The sequence below is a fragment of the Equus przewalskii genome, chromosome 1 (assembly GCF_037783145.1).
Source record: "Equus przewalskii isolate Varuska chromosome 1, EquPr2, whole genome shotgun sequence".
Lineage (NCBI taxonomy): Eukaryota > Metazoa > Chordata > Mammalia > Perissodactyla > Equidae > Equus > Equus przewalskii.
The window spans coordinates 36,477,380-36,496,693 of NC_091831.1; the positions used below are offsets into that span (position 1 = coordinate 36,477,380).

The 19,314-nt window shown below is 39.7% G+C and overlaps 1 protein-coding gene across 3 annotated transcripts in view; it reads right to left on the minus strand.

The window, feature by feature from the left end:
- Positions 1–16,058: 16,058 nt before the first annotated feature.
- MARCHF5 (membrane associated ring-CH-type finger 5) overlaps positions 16,059–19,314 on the minus strand; it is a 51,888-nt gene continuing 48,632 nt past the window's right edge. For all 3 annotated transcript variants that reach the window (XM_008532329.2, XM_008532324.2, XM_008532339.2), the window contains one exon: positions 16,059–18,957. In XM_008532329.2, coding sequence (XP_008530551.1) covers positions 18,841–18,957 — 117 coding nt within the window. In that variant the 3' untranslated portion in view covers positions 16,059–18,840. The remainder of the gene's footprint in view (positions 18,958–19,314) is intronic.

Consider the following 19,314-nt stretch of genomic DNA (forward strand, 5'->3'; position numbering starts at 1 on the left):
ATGGATTGGGTAAATAGGACCCTGGTATATCCAATACCATAAAATGCTATGCAACTATTCAACAGCCGAGACAGAGCTACGCGAATAGAATAGACGTGGAAAGAAGCCCAAGATGTATTGTTGGTGAAAAAAGGTGTCTTACAGAATAGGCTTATTTGTGTTTTAAAAAATGAAAAACGATATAGGTTTCTTCATGTTTACGTAGAAAAAGTTCTGGAAAGGAAGGTGTACACCAAATTAACTCTAAGGATGAGGATGTGGAAGGTGGAAATTTTTGCTTTCAATTTTGACATACCTCTATATCATTTGAAGTTTTTACAGCAAGCATATAATATTTAGGAAATTAAAAAGATTCTTTTTGCTCTATAGAAAAAAACTCTGAAGGACTATACTCCAAACTATTAACTGTTGTCATTTCTGGGGGGCTAAGGACTGGGTTGACTTTTATTTGATGTTTACAAGAGAAATGTATTAATTTTGTAAGGTGAAAAACTACAATAAACATACATTTTACAAAAGGTGTTTTGCCTTGCTGGGGAGACGTGATGAGAAATCCAGAGCCTCGTGTCTTAGAACCCTAATTGCATTTTTCCTGCAACACAATTCCTTACTCCCAGTATCACTGTTCTTCAAATGAAGGCGACATTCATCTGCTAAATACCACCTCCAGCTGAGATGAACTGTGTTGGGGTGGCAGGGACTGCGTGTTTCTCCACTGGATCCTTTCCTGGGGCCCAGACTCCAAACACAACAATCAGAACAAAAAGAAGCAAAATCCCTGAAGGCTGAAGAGAAATGTGACCCTTCCTGCTCACACACAGTGGTACCGGAGGATGCTCAGCAAAACCTAGTTATTAATCCCAAAGAATTCTGCAAGCTATTTTGAAAAGAGATGATGGAAGCATCAAAAACTAACAGAGGCTGGTTACATGTGGGAAGTGGGACTGAGGATATGCTTCTATTTCAATTGGAGTTTTTGCAAGACGCACGTGATATTTCAGAAATCGAGGAGAGAATCGCGCAGGGCAGACTCTAACTTTTTATTTTGTCCTTTTGTGTTTGACTTGAAAAAAATCATATAATACTGTTATAATAATTTATTTTCATAAAAAAGAGACGATATATTTATATTGTGCATGTGGTGGTTTTCAAATCTGTGGTATTTTGGGAACTTTTGTTAGACTGTTTCTAAATTGACAACATGAAGTGTTTTCTGATAAAAACTGTATGGAATTCAGCCATTTCTATCATCTTCCACATTTTCAGTCAATAATTAGATTCTGCAGGAACAGTCAGAATTGTCGATATCCAAAGAAAGCCAAATACCAGCAGGAGAGAGCAGGATACAGAAGACTTCCCTCTTGGCACCTCTGTGTTCGGAACTTAGGAAATCTATGCTAGAGCCTGGTAAACATGGCATGGTAAGGAGTGCATCTCTAAATGACACTTTTGGTAAGATGTATAACAACATAAAGGAAAGGATAAATACTTCTGGCTGGAGCCCAAGAAACAGTCAACTCTGTGGGAGTAGGTCCCAGCCCTCTGCCCCATATTCATCTGTGTGTCCCCAGCCACCAAGCACAGAGCCTGGCCCAGAGTTGGTCCTTAGCAAAGGATGAAGGGTGAATGAGTATCGTGTATAGAACCTACCCACAGGACAGACTCTCAGACAGACTTGTGTTCTAATCTTGATGCCACTGTTTACTAGTTTGTTGGCTTTGGCTGAGTTATGTCACCTCACTCAGCCTCCATTTCTTTACCTATAAAATGGGCAAAATCATAGTTATATTTAGTTCTCAGGACTCTGTAAAGAGTTAATGAGTTAATGCATGTAAATTGGTTAGTGATGTGCCTTGCACATGGTAAATAATCAATAAATGATAGCTTTAAAATTGTATTTCTCCTTCAGGTTTCCAGTTTTAAGATGGAGAATAATAGATGCCCTCACCTCTCCAACTCTTGGAAATCATTCCAGAACAAAACAAGATCAAAACAATGAGGAACAAAAACTCAGACTGCATCTTTGATGAGATCGTACATCCCTGCTACTCCATATGAGAGCAGAAAGCAGATGATGGAGCAGTAACTGCTTGAGCAGAGGGGAGGAAAGATAAAAATCCAAGCGGCCAGAGGAGAGAAAACTAATGAGACGACTGGCAGACACAACCCCTCAGAAGGCAGGGGTGAAACAAGGAGGTTAGTTTGAGTCTTTACAAAGGGCATTAGACCAACACCATCTCCAGCAATCAGCCAAGTCTCCCTCCTTCACTCCCACAGGATATGGGATGTGCGTTCTTTGGCGAAATTGAACCTGAGAAGTTCAGGACTTAAGAACGCTAAGCACGTGCAGAGCCGCAGTGAGGGCTCAGCTGAAAATGAGAGGAGTAAAGGACAGACGGCTGTCATTGGTCGGGGAGAGACACCCCCCCACCCTACCCCTGTGGTCCCAAGAACACCTGTGGCTTAGAGTATTCACCCCCATAGTAGACTGGAGGACTGTTTTTGGGAAACACTGAGTGGCTTGAGATAAAAAACTTAAAATATTAGATTGGATTATTCGTCTCGGCTCTTATCTCCTGTGTCATAAAGTTCACATCCTCACTCTTGCCATAGCCTCATGGTAAATAGCATGTACTGCATGACCCATTGATTAGGGTTTGGCTGTGTGAATTTCTTGGCCCTGTTAGCAGACATGAAATGAGCAGAGACCTGAAATAAGCTTGCATGGTTGGTTTTCTCTCCTGCTCTCCTGCTTTTCACCATGAAAAGAATATACCACAGGTAGACACCGGTCTAAGGAGGATGAGAGACATGCGGAGCAGACCTGACCCAACCTGAAACTTGGAACCAAGCCCAGCAGAGCCTAGTCTGCAGATAGGGAAGTGAGAAAGAAATGTTTGTGCTATATGCCATTGAAATGTTGTGGTTGTTTGTAAGGGAAAGAAGCTGACTGATACAGATGCTGACTTATGGATGTCCTCCCCAAAAGAAAAGTTGGCTCTCTACCATTTCCCTACACAGTGAACAGGACGAATTGACAAGCATCTCACATCCCCTCAGAGCTTCCAGTCAGCTTTTTAGTGCATTACTTTTAAATATGGAAAAACAGCCAAGGATCACCAGGTACTCAAGGAAAAGAACTCAGAGGAAGCAAGGCAATGCAAAGAGTTGAACAAAACATGTTTTAAAAGAAATCATTGATATTCTTGAGGAGATAAGAGGAGATATTACATTCACAAGCTAAGGTCAAGGACAGGATGCTATTGCTGTATGAAAAAGATGTAAAATTCAGAGAATAATAGAGCTCTTAGAAATTCAAAAGAGGACAGTCAAAATGAAAATTGCTGGGGGCCAGCCTGGTGGCGAAGTGGTTAAGTGCGGACGTTCTGCTTCGGCGGCCCGCGGTTTGCCGGTTCGGATCCTGGGTGCAGACATGGCACCGCTTGGCAAAAAGCCATGCTGTGGTAGGCATCCCACATATAAAGTAGAGGAAGATGGGCATGGATGTTAGCTCAGGGCCAGTCTTCCTCAGCAAAAAAAGAGGAGGATTGGCAGTAGTTAGCTCAGGGCTAATCTTCCTCAAAAAAAAAAGAAAGAAAGAAAGAAAGAAAATTGCAATAGAAGGGCTGGAAGTTACTCTAGTAACTCTTGATGAAGAATTGGATTATTGGAGGGAGAAGATAAGAAAATTAGGGAATTGATTCAGGAAATACAACATCTGACTAATAGAAATTGCAGAAAAAGAGAAGGGATCAAACAAAGGGGAGAATTATCAAGGAGTAATTCAAGAAAGTTTCCTACAAACGAAGGTCATGAGTCTCATGACTGAAAGGGCCCACCAGGTGTCCATCACATGGTCACAAAATTTCAAGTACCAGAGATAAAGAGAAGTTCCTAAAAGCATCCAGAGAGAACACAGGTCATGGTCAAAGGATCGGGATTCAGTGGCATTGGCCTTCTCAACATCAGCCTTGGAAGCAAAACACAATGAAGTAATACTTTAAAATTGTGCAGGAAATGATGTCTAACCCATAATTCTTTCAATCAAGTATAAAAGCAGAATAAAGACATTTTAAAACATTTCAAAAAATTTTCTTTGCACCAGAGGGTATACTCCACTAAAAAAAAAAAGTAGGAAAAATAAAGAAAAAAGGAAATCATCAGATCAAGGAAACAGGAATCCAGTTCCAGGGCTGCCTAAATGGAGCTTTTGTGTTAAACTAGAAAACGATTCCCCTTCTGTAAGGACACATTAGAAAAAAGGGTCCCCTCCAGGCAGTTGCAGCTGCCAGGATGCACAGCTTGGTAAGCCAAGGATGGACTAGGTTTCTAGCTCGTTGCCCCCTCAGCTGGGCACAAACTGAGGGAGCTCTACCAGCACGGAGGAGAAGAGAGGTTCCGGGATTTCAGCTGTGACGAGCCCAGACAGCGAGTCTTCCAGTTGGGAAGAGGAAGACAAGAGTCTAGGAGGAAAGTATCTAGGGAAAAATTGGAACTAATGTATTTGAAAGAATGGAGAGTATTACTGATATGCTTGTGGCAGAGAGTGGAGGATTTGGGGGAAAATTTTTAATAAGTACATACAGGGCCAGGCAAATGAATAAAAAAAGAGGGGCAATTATGAACGACAGGAGAAAACAAAGGGATAATAGAAAAAAACAAGTTGTGGTTCATAATAGTCTGATATAACTATATGGTGGAGGGACGAGGAGAAGGGAAAGTAAGGTGTGTCTTCTGGGAGAGCTCATTCCTCTACACCAGAGTAAGAAGTCAATAGATAATGGTGAAAAAAAGAGAGAGCAAGAAATGGCTGTATAAGTATGTTATTTAGAAATATAGAGTAGATGCCAGTGGAAGGAGCTGAAACTGTTGAGGATTTATGTCTTGGGGGTGAGATTTGGAGATCTGGCTTCTACAAATATAACCATGTATTACTTGATAAAAATAAAAATTAATCTTTAAATTGATTTCCAGGTCCAAGTGTAAAATAACTGCATGTGGTCAGCAGTCTCTGGAAATATTAATTTTTATCAAAAGGAGGACCTCGAGTTGTCAGGCCAAACTCAGCACGGTTGTTCTCTCCAGGGCTTTAGGTGAATAACATGTTACTAGAAGTTGACACTTGGCACCAGAATTTCATGTCTTCCGCCTTCTGACAGCTCAGCTTCCTGGGACTGCAGAGGACTCTTGTGCACCACTGGGTGTCTAAATGTCCCCTTTCATGACCCCACATCTATAGAAGCTGAAAAGAGACCCACCACCCAGGGTCTAGTCTTACTTCTTTCATTATTAGTTCTTCAGCCTTGGGGAAACCCATAAAATCCACTTTAACTCATAATCCAGTTGGAGGACTGGGTTAAAAATCATCCTAAAGATTCCTCAGAGGAATTGCAAAGTTGTTTAAATTGTAGTTGGTAAACATGGTAAATACAGCACTACTGAGTAATGTGTGAAAAAGACAAGTCAGCCTAGGACACTAAGAACTCAATTTGGGGGTAAGATGGTAAACGTTGTGTTACTTTTTAAAACCAAAATAAAAAACATTATTTTGGGAGTTATAGGGATAATTTGGTGAGAAGCTTTGAAAAGAAATATTATTAATACCTCAGAAAAAGAGGGATGTTGAACTGATTAAACAAGATTTGGTCAGAAAGTTCATGTTTTTGGTGAATTACTAAGGAGAGAAAGGACCGTTAGCTGACGAAAATTACACTGACGTGAACAAGTAACCAAAGTAGGACCAGCAGCTGCTGTGAGAGAGCGGGGTACGGCCAAGCCTTCCAAGCCTCTCAGAAACCTGCGTCAAACAGGTAAATTAAACTAACGGCTGTGTTTACTACGAGTAAGAGATTTCTTATAAAAGTAGACTGCAAGCTCCCTGAGGGCGGGAGCTCATCTCATCTGGCTCGCTGCGGTAGGACACAGGGTAGTCACACAACAATTGTTTGTGGAATAGATGAAATGCACTATTTGCTCTAAATGCTAATCTTTTCTGATTTGGTAATATACCCAGAGGATTTTAGTTATATGTATATCAATATACTTCTTTCTATGCATAAGTGAGGAATAATTTGAGTTATGATTGAGTTATCACCATCCAAATAATAAAAGATGGGGGAGGCTCGATTTTTCAGCCAAAGCCATCGAGTCTTTGCCACTCACTGACCCTCTTTTGCAGCAGTCTGAGGCCTGAGGCAGCACAGTGTTGTGACCTTAACAAGCTTTGTTAAGAATTATATCACCGTAATGGGATAATTCTACTGCATACCCATGAGCAGGGCTAAAATTAAAGACTGTTGATAGACGTCGGGATACGGTTGCCTCTAGGGGTGGGGGGATGTATTAACTGGGAAGAGGGCATTTTCTAGGAGAAGGAAATGTTCTGTATGGAGTGGAAGGTGGTCACACAGGGGTGTACAAGTATAAACACCCGCTGAGTTGTTACCTTTAACGATTTGTGTATTTTACTGTATATAATTATAACACAATAAAAATGACCTCAAATTTAAAATCATACATATATAGTAGATGTCACAGCCTTGAGGAATGAACAAATAGAACAGGCAGAGAGAGGAGAGGAGAGCATTTAAGGCACTTAACCTCCGTGTTCTCATCTGCTAAATGGGGATAATAAAGAGTGTAGAAATCAATAGAAGACGAGGACATCTGGAATTGGTTCATAGATGAGTCATCTAAACAAAACCAGTTGAAATGGGCCCTCTTCTGCTCTGAAGACTCAAACACTTGCTCTCCTCCATCCCTGAAGGCCAACTAACTGAAAAGCTCCCACAATAAGGAGGCAGATTTCAGAACCCCCACTGATTAAGTTATGGTGAGAATTACAGTCCTCACATGGGCAGACCACCATACTGTGGCCTCATAATCAGCACATTCTCGCCTAGTGATCAAGTTGCAGGGAAAGACAAAGAGATCATTTTATTAGTTCACCATGGGTACCATCAAGGCCAGGGTGGGACACCCAAAAGGCGAGCAATGTCTCCTTTAGGCTGGTCTCTGTGGGCCTCAGAGTTGTCTGGTGGACGTGGCATCAGAGCAAGAGCTCCGAAGTGTATTGGCCTCAGGCTGAGAGACCCTCCTGTCGCCTTCACCATAAGGATGCATGTAACAAACCAGAAATACTTGAGGACTCCCTAAGATGCCTCACGTGAGTGACTACTGGCTGTCACTGTGTGCCTCAGTTATTTATTGCTGTGTAACAGGCTACTCTGTTTTATTTTGTTGGCAATTATGTGTGTCAAGAATTCAGGAAGGGCTCAGCCAGGTAATTTGTTTGTGATCTGCATGGTATTAGCTGAGACAGGCTGGGGGAGGCTGGGGCTGGAGGATCCCTTTCCAGGATGGCTTCACCGCTGACATGTCTGCCACTTGTGTGCTCCTTGTTCTCTCTCAGACTGTCTCTCTCCATGTAGCACCTCACCCTCCAGGGACTCTCCACATGACTTGGGATACATTTGAGATGCCTGTGACATGTATAAGTGAAGATGTTGAATAGGAAATACTCTAGCTGGGAGTTTAGGGGAGCAATTTGGGCTGGAGATAGAAATTTTGGAATTATTATCATATTATAGATGGTAGATCGTCTGCTAGATTGTCAGGAGTCTGGATGAGTTCACTTAGGGAGTGTGACTGAAGAGGAGAAGTGCAGGACTGAGCCCTGGGGCTCCTCAACACTTAGAGTCGGAGAGAGAAAGAAGATCCAACAAGGGAGACTGGAAACGAGCAGCCAGTGAGGTGGGAGGGAAATCAGGAGTGCGGTACTCCAAAAGCCAAATAAGAAACTGTTTTAAGAATGAAGTTATAACTTTGTTAAATGCTTTATATGAGCTTTATATGAGTTAAATAAGCTGAGACTAGGAATTGACCATTGGATTTAGCAGCGAGGTAATTGAGGATCTCGATTAGAGTAGTTTTAGTGAAGTGCAGCCTGTGGCGGGTAAAAGTGTGATTGGAGCAGGTTCAAGAGAAAAAGGGCCCAAATGTCTATCAATGGATAAATGGATAAACAAAAGCGGAATATCCATACAATGGAGTATTATTTAGCCATAAAAAGGAATGAAGTAGTGAAACATGCTACAACATGGTGAACCAGGAAAACATGCTAAGTGACAGAAGACACACATTATGTGAATCTATTTAAATGAAGTGTCTAGAACAGGCAAATCCAGACAGAAAGTAGATTAATGGTTTCCAGGGACTGGAGGAGGGGGAATTTGGGACTGACTTCTGATAGGTACAGGGTCTCTTTTTGGGGTAATAGAAATTTTCTGGAATTGGATAGTGGTAATGGTTGCATAACTGAAAATACTACTATGCTTCAGTATAAACCTCTGAATTGTACACTTTTAAATAGTGAATTTTATGTTATATAAATTGCATCTCAAAAAAAATTTTAAAAAGAGAGAACAAGAAGAGAGAGTGGAGATATGAACAACTCTCCTGAAGAGCTTTGCTATAAGGAGAGTAGAGAAATGACAGGATCTGGAAGGGGATGTGGGTCAATTTTTTTTTTAAGATAGAGGATGTGTGTGTGTGTGTGTGTGTGTGTGTGTGTGTGTGTGAGTGAACGTTTCATTAGAAAGGAAAATACTTCTGATACAGATGACCTTGGAAAGGGACACCAGCAGTTTGTCCAATGTAAGAGGAGGAAAGGTAGATTATACCATATATGAATATAGATGTAGGGCGTTGAGATTTGGAGGAGTTTTTTTCTCCCACTGCTTCTTATTTCTCAGTGAAGTAGGAGGCAAGAAGCCAGAGCGTCAGTTGAGAGTGAAGATGGGCAGGGAGGTGTTGGAGATTTGAGGACAGAGGAGAAAGGGTGAAGGGGACGTCTACTAGCTGTGAGATGCTGAATAGACAAGCAATGTGGGAGAGTCCCTGTTTCTTTAAATCCTAACCCACAAAGTTGGCCCAAAGTTTTTAATTGATTCATGCTGTGACTTTATTATTCTTTTTTTGAAGGTATCCTTTTTGGTAAGGAGGATTGGCCCTGAGCTAACATCTGTTGCCAATCTTCCTCTTTTTTTTTCTTCTCCGGTACGTAGTTGGATAGCCTAGTTGTAAGTCCTTCTAATTCTTCTCTGTGGGCTGCTGCCACAGTGTGGCCTGACGAGTGGTGTGTATGTTTGCACCCAAGATCAGGACTGGTGAACCTGGGCCGCCAAAACCAAGAGCTTGAACTTAACCACTATGCCACCTGGTCAGCCACATGTTGTGAATTTAAATGGGGTAATACACATAAAGAATTTTGAACACCATTTGGAAAAGAGCAGGTGACCAATGATTCTTCCTATTTGTTAATATGATAGGTGAGACATTGTGTCTCATTACAATTTTTTTTTTTTTTTTTTTTTTAAAGATTTTATTTTTCTCCCCAAAGCCCCCCGGTACATAGTTGTATATTTCGTTGTGGGTCCTTCTAGTTGTGGCATGTGGGACGCTGCCTCAGCGTGGTCTGATGAGCAGTGCCATGTCCGCGCCCAGGATTCGAACCAACGAAACACTGGGCCGCCTGCAGCGGAGCGCGCGAACTTAACCACTCGGCCACGGGGCCAGCCCCTCTCATTACAATTTTAATTTAGTTATTTCTTATTATGAATTAGGCTAAACATCTTTCTATATGTTTCAGTGCCATGTTTTTGTAAACTGATCGCATCCTTTGACTATTTAAAAAATTGGGTTATTAGTCTTTTGTTTATTGATCTAAAGAGATTTTTATATGTAAAGGAAATTAGTTCTGTATGAGTTGTGGCTTCTTCCATTGTGGGTTTATTTTAACTTAATGTTATTTTATGCAGTTTTTAATGTAGTTAGAATGTCCAATCTTTTATGATTTCTTGAAAAGACCTTTCATGCTGTGAAATTATTAAAAATACAACTCTTCCATGTTTTCATGTATTAACATTTTTTAAGTTAATAGACTTTATTTTTTTGAAGTTTTAGATTTAGAGAAAAATCGAGCAGATACTGCAGACAGTTCCCATGTACCTGCCCCCACCCAGTTTCCTTTATTGTTGTCATCTTGCATTAGTGCGCTGCATTTGTTGCAGTATTGACACATTATTATTAACCTAAAGTCTACAGTTTTCATTAAGATTCGCTGTTTGTGTTACACAGTTCTATGGACAAATGCATATTGTCATATATCCACCATTATCAATATCATATGGAACAGTTTCACTTCCCTAAAGACCCTGTGCTTCACCTATTCATTATCCTTAACCCCTGCAACCCTTGAAATGACTGATTTTTTTTTTTTTTTGGCTCTATATTTTGCCTTTTCCAGAATGCCATATAGTTGAAATCATACAAGCCGTTTCAGACTGGTTTCTTTTTCTCAGCAATATACGTTTAGGGTTTCTCCATGTCTTTTTTGCGACTTGATAGCTCAATTCTGGTTTTTTGTTGAATAATAATCCACCATATGGCTGTACCACAGTTTATCCCTTCACCTTGATGGACATCTTGGATGCTTCTGGCTTTTACAGTTATAAATAAAGATCCTATAAACATCCATGTGCAGGTTTTTCTGTGCACGTAAGTTTTCCACTCATTTGGGTTAATACCTACAAGTGCAATTATTGAATGGTATGGTAAGACTATTAGCTTTGTAAGAAACTACCAGATTATCCTTCAAAGTGCCTGTGCCATTTTGCATTCCCACCAGAATGAATAAGAGTTCCTCTTGCTCCACATTTTTGCCAGCTTTTTGCAATTGCCAGGTTTGGGTTTTTTTTTTTTTTTTTGCATTTTAGCCATTCTAAAGGTTTGTAGTGGTATCTCATTGTTATTTTAATTTGCAATTCCCTAATGACATATGATGTGGAGCATCTTTTCATATACTTTTTTTTCTTTTGCCACTGTATGTCTTCTTTAGTGGGGTGTATGTTCATATCTTTTCCCTACTTTTTTTTTTTCTTGAGGAAGATTAGCCCTGAGCTAACTGCTGCCAATCTTCCTCTTTTTGCTGAGGAAGACTGGCCCTGAGCTAACATCCATGCCTATCCTCCTCTACTTTATATGTGGGACAGCTGCCACAGCATGGCGTGCCAAGTGGTGCCATGTCCGCACCTGGGATCCGAACCGGCAAACCCCAGGCCACCAAAGCAGAACATGCGCACTTAACCACTGCGCCACTGGGCAGCCCTTTGCCTACTTTTTAATTGGGTTGTTTTCTTATTGTTGAATTTTAAGTTATTTGTGTATTTTGGATGCAAGTCCTATATCAGATATGTGTCTTGCAAATATTTTCTCCCTTTCGTGATGTTTTAATGGTTACATTTTTTGTGTCTAAATTTTTGTTCCAACCGGACTTTATTTTGGTAAACGGAATTTCCAGATGGCTACAAGGCTCTCCAACACTGTGTACTGATTGATCCAGCTTTGTTTTCACTGATTTAAATGGTTCCTTTTCCATATACAAAATTCCCATTTGTATTTGGGTCTATTTTTGGACTTCTAGTCTTTCCAAAGTTTTGTCCGTTTATAGGACAGTACCACAGTTTTAAGTGTCGCCCCTTTTCAATATATTTGAGTATATGAGACTAGCATGTCAGTATCACTCTTTCAGCATTTTCCTCAAGACACTGTGCCTATGTATGTCCTTTTCTTCCCATCTGTCAAATTCTTTTTGTGTGTATGTGTGAAGAAAATTGTTGCTGAGCTAACATCTGTGCCAATCTTCCTCTGTTTTTTGTATGCGGGATGCTGCCACAGCGTTGCTTGATGAGCAGTGTGTAGATCTGCGCCTGGGATCTGAACCTGTGAACCCCAAGCCACCAAAGCAGAGTGCGCAAACTTAACTACTGTGCCACTGGGCCGGCCCCAAGAAGAGACTCCTCTTGCCCCATACAGGGATCGAACCCGAGACTGTGGTGTTATTAGCACCATGCTCTAACCAACTGAGCTAACCAGACACATCAAATTCTTACTCATATTCCAAGATCCACCTCTAGGAAGCCCCACCCTGTTACTGCCTCTGTACCTCTTCTGTCCCTGCACTTTTCACTCCATGCTAGGATTTGTGTTTTCTTCCTGTCCCCTTTACTAGACTGTGAGCTCCATGAGGGTAGAGGAATGTATCCCTGGGTAGTTTTCTTTAAAAACCAAACCAAAACCAGAGTGCCTCAGTTGCCACATTTGGAATATATTACAATTTGTTTAGTATAAAAACAGTATGTTTGGGTTGTTGTGAAGATTAAATAAGTTAATCCTCATACCTAGAACAGTGCCTGGCACATAGCAAGCATACAGGAAATGTTGGATACTACAAGTCATTATTATTATTAATTCTGAATTTCCTATGCCTAGCGTAGTATCAGATAGATACTGTTTTCAAGAAACATTTGCTCAACAAATGAATGAATAAATAAATGAATGAGTAATAAACCTTCATTAATTTCCTGCTTTAATAAGTTCTAGTATCCATGTTTACAGGCTGGATAGTTTTGTCTCAAAAATCACTCACTTGCGCAAACTGCTGGACAAAATTAGTTGTAAAATGTTCAATTAGGGCCACCCCCAATGGCCTGGTGGTTGTTTGGCACGCTCCGCTTCAGTGGCCCAGGTTTGATTCCCGAGAGCGGACCTACACCATTCATCTGTCAGTGGCCATGCTGTTGTGGTGGCTCACATACAAAAAGAGGAAGATGGGCAGTGGATGTTAGCTTAGGGTGGATCTTCCTCAGCAAAAAAAGAAAAAAAAAGTTCAATCAATCAAAAATGAATCTTACGGGAAGCAAATTCAGTCCAATAAAGCATTTATTGACTATCTACTAGATCTACTTAAGGGAGAAGCAAAATTATTTCTAAAAAAAAATCATATCAGTCTTTAGAAAGGAGAAACTATTGTCATACAGTTCAAATGTTATCATCTTCAAAAGAAAAAGAAATTCCTATTTGATTCTCAGTACTGTCCTCAGTGAGAAAATTTAATTCTTAATTACTTTAAAAATAATGTATCTACATAGTTAAGAAAAAAGTATAAAAGGTAACAATAATCTCCCTCCCACCCCCAATCTCCATCCTCCCATTTCCCAAACATCCCATAGGTAAGTGCAGTTTTCTTACCTATCTTTCCAGAGATTTTTCAAAGGCATAAACAAATGTCTCTATAGTTTCCCATCCCCTATTTTCCAGTAGCAGTAACATACTATAAGTAATGTTCTACATTTTGATTTTTTTCTTTCAATAATCTTAAAAATATTTTCGTTATCAGTATGTAAACAGCTCTTTCATTATTTTTATAGGTGCATAGTATTCCATTATGGATGTACCATAATTGATTTAACCAACTCCCTACTGACAGACATTTAGGTTGATTCCAATCTGTTGTTATAACATATACTACTGCAACAAATAACTTTATAGATATATTGCTGTACTCAAGTGCAAGTATATCTTAAGATAAATTCCTGGAGTTGGAACTGCTGAGTCAAAGGATACACGCATTTCTAATTGTGACAGCTATTGTCTAACTGCCCTCCATATCAATTTATACCCCAACCAGAATACATGAAAATGGCCCATTTGTCATCCTTGATGTTATTGTATTAAATCACTTATGGTCTTTTCTGTGAATCAAATATATCAGGATTAAATGACTGAGCCAAATACTTTCTAAGTTAACTGAAAATAGATCAAGATTATGTTTCCTTGTGGTGGGGGTGGGGGTGGGGTGTCAGATTGACTAGGAGGGGTCATGAAGAAGGGCACTGGATACGTGTGCCAACTTATTCTCTCAGTTCCGGATTCACCCTTCTTTGCCCAACTTTGTGACATCGACCTGGATCCTGTACACATTTTTCCTTTGGAACATTAGGCTTTTTCAAAAGAGGGCACTGGAGTGACAATGCACGGCCACTGTGTCAGGAAGATACCTCCCTTCCAGGTTCCAGCCTCCGTATTCTGACCCTTCAGCACCAGAGCCCAGCAGCCTGTGCAGACGTCTAGGCGCACCCTCGGGCCTCTTTCCCTTCCAGCTCAGCTTCTACAGACCAGCTCCAGCCTGCCCTGTGACAAGTCCCTCTGCCACCCCCTCAGACACAGTTCCTGTGGCAGCCACGCCGTCCTCACAGGGGTCTGAGTCTCAGCCTTCGGGGGAAGGCGGCCTTCTCTTAGTTCTGTTTCCTTCTTGTTCACTCTCCTTCAGCCTAGAGGGAGTAGCTGCTTTTTTTGTCCATGCTACTTTGCTTTAAAGTCCTCTTTTACTCTTTCCAGTATTTACTTCCTAGCAGTTAACAATTCCTTGTATTATATTTTCCCTGTTCAAATAACTGATGTGATTTCTATCTCCTGACTGGACCTGGACTGATACATTACATATGTGATCATTTTGCAAACAATCATCAAGATTTATACTTAAAAACAGTGCACTTTGGCACATCTTATTTTTGGTGTACCATTATCTGAATTGATAGAAATATTGATACATACAGATAAATACACTGATGTGTATTATTAAAAAATCATGAACATATTACCTCTCAGTTCCTGTTACAGATTGTTTCTTGTTATTTTAAACTAGCGTACATCTTCTAAGAGTTCAAAGTATTCCACAGTGGCCCAAGAATGCTGTTAATTTGTGGAATAGAGTAATAAATGAAAGTAAAAAAAAATCCCCACCCTTATGGCTCTTACATACTTGTGGTGGTTAACATCATAAGGCTAAGACAGACCTGCTGTGTACTTTTAAGTCTCTTAACATCTCAAAGCAGGCTTATTTCCCATTTTACCCCAGGACTTAGCACAATGCCTGGCTCTTACAGGTGCTCATCAAGCATCTGGTAAAGCAGTATATGTTGTTAACATGCAGTAACCTTGGCAGGCTGTCGTCAGTAAGATGCTGAAATCCACAGGGGGTTGACCAGAATGATGGCCTAGCCTGGTGCTTCTACAATGCTTCTCTACAGCCATTCAACTGTTTCCTTTTGCTCATGATCTTGGTTCCAGGAAGGCAATTAAACAAAACATTTCATCACTGTACCATTTCTAATGGGTGTATGGGGTGGCAGGCAGCAGAGGCAACCTTGAGATCCCAGAGACCAAAGAAAGGTGACGGGCAAACAAACTTCTTAAATTGGCACAGATTTAGAGTTCTCTGTATATAAAACTGTCCTAGAAAGTTGCTTCACTTGATCCTCACAATAATCCCGGAGATAGGTTTTACAATGATCATTTTATTGATGAGGAAACTGATGAGAGATAAAGTAACTTACCCTACAACTGATCAAGTATCAGCTAGAATATGCATCCAGGACTGTTGGACTGTATGCCGTTTCTCCTCTGCTAGTCTGTCTCTCAGATGGAGTTAATGAAATGACCTAGAGACAATAAAATGCCCATGGATGGGCCTTTTTTTTTTTTAGTTTACTCAATCTAAAAGATTCTAATCATCTTCAGAAACTTATATCTCAGAGGAAGCAACTTTTTTTATGAGTTCCTAACCCACTTGAATATTCTTTAAGATATTCTGTAGCATGAAACCACCCAGATCTTATCTAGTTGCTTGTCTAATCAGTCAGTCCAAGTGGCTCTGAGGGTAGGCGAGAGGGGATATTTAAAAAATTAGAACAGGGGCCGGCCCAGCAGTGCAGTGGTTAAGTGCGCATGCTCCGCTTTGGCAGCCCAGGGTTTGCCGGTTCGGATCCCGGGTGCAGACATGGCACTGCTTGGCAAGCCACGCCGTGGTAGGCGTCCCACGTATAAAGTAGAGGAAGATGGGCATGAATGTTAGCTCAGGGCCAGTCTTCCTCAGCAAAAAAGAGAGGATTGGCAGCGGATGTTAGCTCAGGGCTAATCTTCCTCAAAAAAAAAAATAAATAAATAAACAAAACAAATGAGAACATACTTGGAATTCAGGCCAGCCTGCTTACAAAATTAAGACAAATTCTTCCATAGTTTTTTAAAAATTCAGATTATTTTTACTAAAAGTAAAATCTCACTACTATCTCAATAACTATGATTTAAAAAGAACTATGTAGGTACAGAATTAACGAATTATGTTTTCAGAGTTGTTCAACAGACAAAGTACACCTGGAGAACATAAAAATTCTTTATTTAACCTAATCCAGCCAGTATTGAGATAGTCTGCTATATTAAAAACAAGACGTTTAAAAAAATTACAGCACAGTTAGCAAGGCAGTGACTAATTAAGTCACTAAGTTTAATTTTATATTCTTCACAGTCATTTGATAATCATGTAATGATGAACAATATTTTCAGCCACTTTGGAGACAAGTTAACTTCTGAAAGAAGAGAATTCTACTAGTTATCATTGAATTTTATAAAAGAAGTTTAAAACATTAAAGTTTATAGAAATAACACAGTAAGCAACATGAAAATAAACTGGAAAACACAAAATATACCCACCCATCCCAAAAGTCTACAGCATCCCTTCAACCTGTCCCCAAATGCCTTTCTTCCACCTCTTCATCCCCTTTTCCTAGAGTGTGCTCGGGCTCTTTAGCAATTAAGAAACAACTACCGCTCTGTAGGGGCTATTTCGAGCCTAAAGTGCCTCTGTTCCTTTGATTTCTCAGTTAATCCTAGAAACAGTCTTGTGAGATACGTATTACTTGCATTTCAGAGATGAAGAAAACTGCAGCTGAGAGCAAGTTGTCACTTGGCAAAGTCATACATAGTTATTAAAAGCAGAACTAGGATATGAAGGCAGGTCCATCCAACTTTAGTCAGCCCATGCTCTTCTGTTGCTTCATGGTGGCGCGGGCCACCTTTCTGAAGAGACTGGTACATAGTACTTCCTGAGCTAAGGCTCGTCAGGTTTAAAAGTGTTCAGTTCCAGGGCTAGAGGCCACTCTGGTCCCCAGGCACTTGCACTTCCCTCCCCACAGCCCCAGAAACCCCTGCCCCCTGCCCCCAAAGGATTAGAGTTGTTTCCCTGGCCCTTAAGAGCCCTGATGTCATAAAACCAAGCAGCTAATCCCTCATCTTGGCATTAAAGTAGTAAATGGGGAACTGTGTGCTTATGCTTATATAACTTTAGTAAATGCTGCCTAAAAGCTGTTTTATATAACAAAATTATGCAGGAAATATCTGTCTTTTCATATTGAAAATTAAAGAAAAGCCAATATATTTTATAATTACAGCTATATAATCTAAGTTATTTTTATATATAACCATAGATTTTATATCTCCCCTTCAGAACTATAGCAGTGTTCTTAATAAGGCTCACTGTCAGTCAAATATTCCCTTCGTCCCCAAATAATTACAATTTGAATGTTCAACAGCCATTCACATAAACTTCATGTTATAACTCAAAATTAAGACATTCATACTATAGAAAGGTACCAGTCTTAAATTACTAAAGTTAACATACATTATTGCAATCTACATAGCTCAATCTATATGTGCTACACTCCTAAAGAGAAGTATAAGGGGAAATGTTTGTTAAGTGTCATGCATTAGATACTGTGAACAAGAAAACAAATAGGGTTTTGAAACTATCTTTTGATTTTAATTAATGAAAATAACTCCAAGACCATTCAGATTGCTGAGCAACACTAAAAGGGCCACTACTGAAAATGGCTTAAATAATTGCTTTTGAAAAATGAATATAAAACTAATTAAACAGTGATTATTAAGGTGCTAGCCTCACCAAAATGACAATTAAAATCGAAAAACATTAGTATTGGTTTTTTAAAATAATAAATTGACTTAAGCCAAAAACAATGACCTCAATATTTACTCAAGACTTCTTGTTTTCATAATTATCTCCTCACTGACTGGTGTAAAAACAAAGAGCTCAAGGCCTCACCTTGGTTTTCTCAGTGCTGGTTTTCCATCTGCTGAAGCTAGACCGTACACTATGTAAAGCAGGAACCAAGTCTGTCTTGTTCAGCACTGTATCCCACAGCACTGTGCACAGTGCCTGGGCAAACAGGTGATTAACAGACACCTGAATGACTCAATGAATGAAGGAGAGTAAAATAACTTTACTGATTTTTTTTCAAATCGTTCTCTGTGCTCAAACTACTATAAACTGGCAGCTCTAATTTCTAGAAATATGGATTTAAAAACTCTACTCCAGTGATGAAAGGACCTGATCTCTCTTTTTCTCTCTCTCACACAGACACGCAGACACACACAGAGTAATTAAGACTGCATGAGTCAAAATTACATTATGAACTATGAGATGTCAACATTATATAAATAAAATTTAATAGTGAAAAAGTGATCTGGAAGCCCTGTGAATTTTTCCCCTACACATTTTGGAGGACATCACATGGGTTAAGAAAAACATAACAAAATCACATTTGTTCAGATAATCATTTGAATGTTTACATACATTTTTGGTTTGTTATTTATTTATAACTAATTTAATTTACATTTCCTCATATTAACATATATTCCTGTTTAGCATGTAATCAAATTATGCCAGTGAGAAAAATCCTCATAGTACCTTCATTGAGTTGCTGATTCTAAGAAAACATTGAACATGAACATGTACAAAAGAGGCATTTGAATAAAACAGCATGTGCATTTTGAAATATTTGCACAGTTTGATCTTTACATTTCTATCTGGAGAAAATATGAACAAAATCCAGAATTACCATGCTAAAATAATGTTCAGATGACAGCCATAAAAGAAGTACATACAAAATAAAGCAAACAAATCACATCCTCAGGTTCCGTGATTACTGAGAGGATTTCCCCTGTCCTAAGTGCTTTATTATATTTCTTAAAAATATGAGAGCAGCAGCTTATCACAAGTCTCCACTACTGTGCATTAATGATGGAACCAAAACAACACAACAGACTCAGAAGGATGAGAGAACTGCAGAACAAGGCGAAGTCACAGTTTTATGCTTCTTCTTGCTCTGGATAATTTAGAATTTTGCGGTGTGCCTGACGTAAATATTGCTGCTGTTTGAAGTAAACCTTGAATGCTCCTTTTATGGCAACAAAAGCAATTCCACCCTAAAATAAAAAGGAAAATCAGCTTTTTATAACGCAAATTTAGAGGAACAAAAATAATTTTACTTAGATCACAAAAGACATAGGCATTAATGCTAATTCAGATGACTGCAAATCAAACAGTTCTCTTTTCTACTAGCGGGTGAGATAGGGAGACACTACTGGTAACAGGTCAGAGATGCCTTCCTGTTATCCTATCTGAGTAATACTCCTTCCACCTAGCTCTACATTCAGTCTGACAAAGCAGGGAGAATGCATGAGCTATGTACAGGCTGCCACCAGAGGGGGAAAGTGGGAATAATAACGACATCAAACCACATTAAGGGCTTACTAGGTGCTAGTACTTCAAACGAATTATCT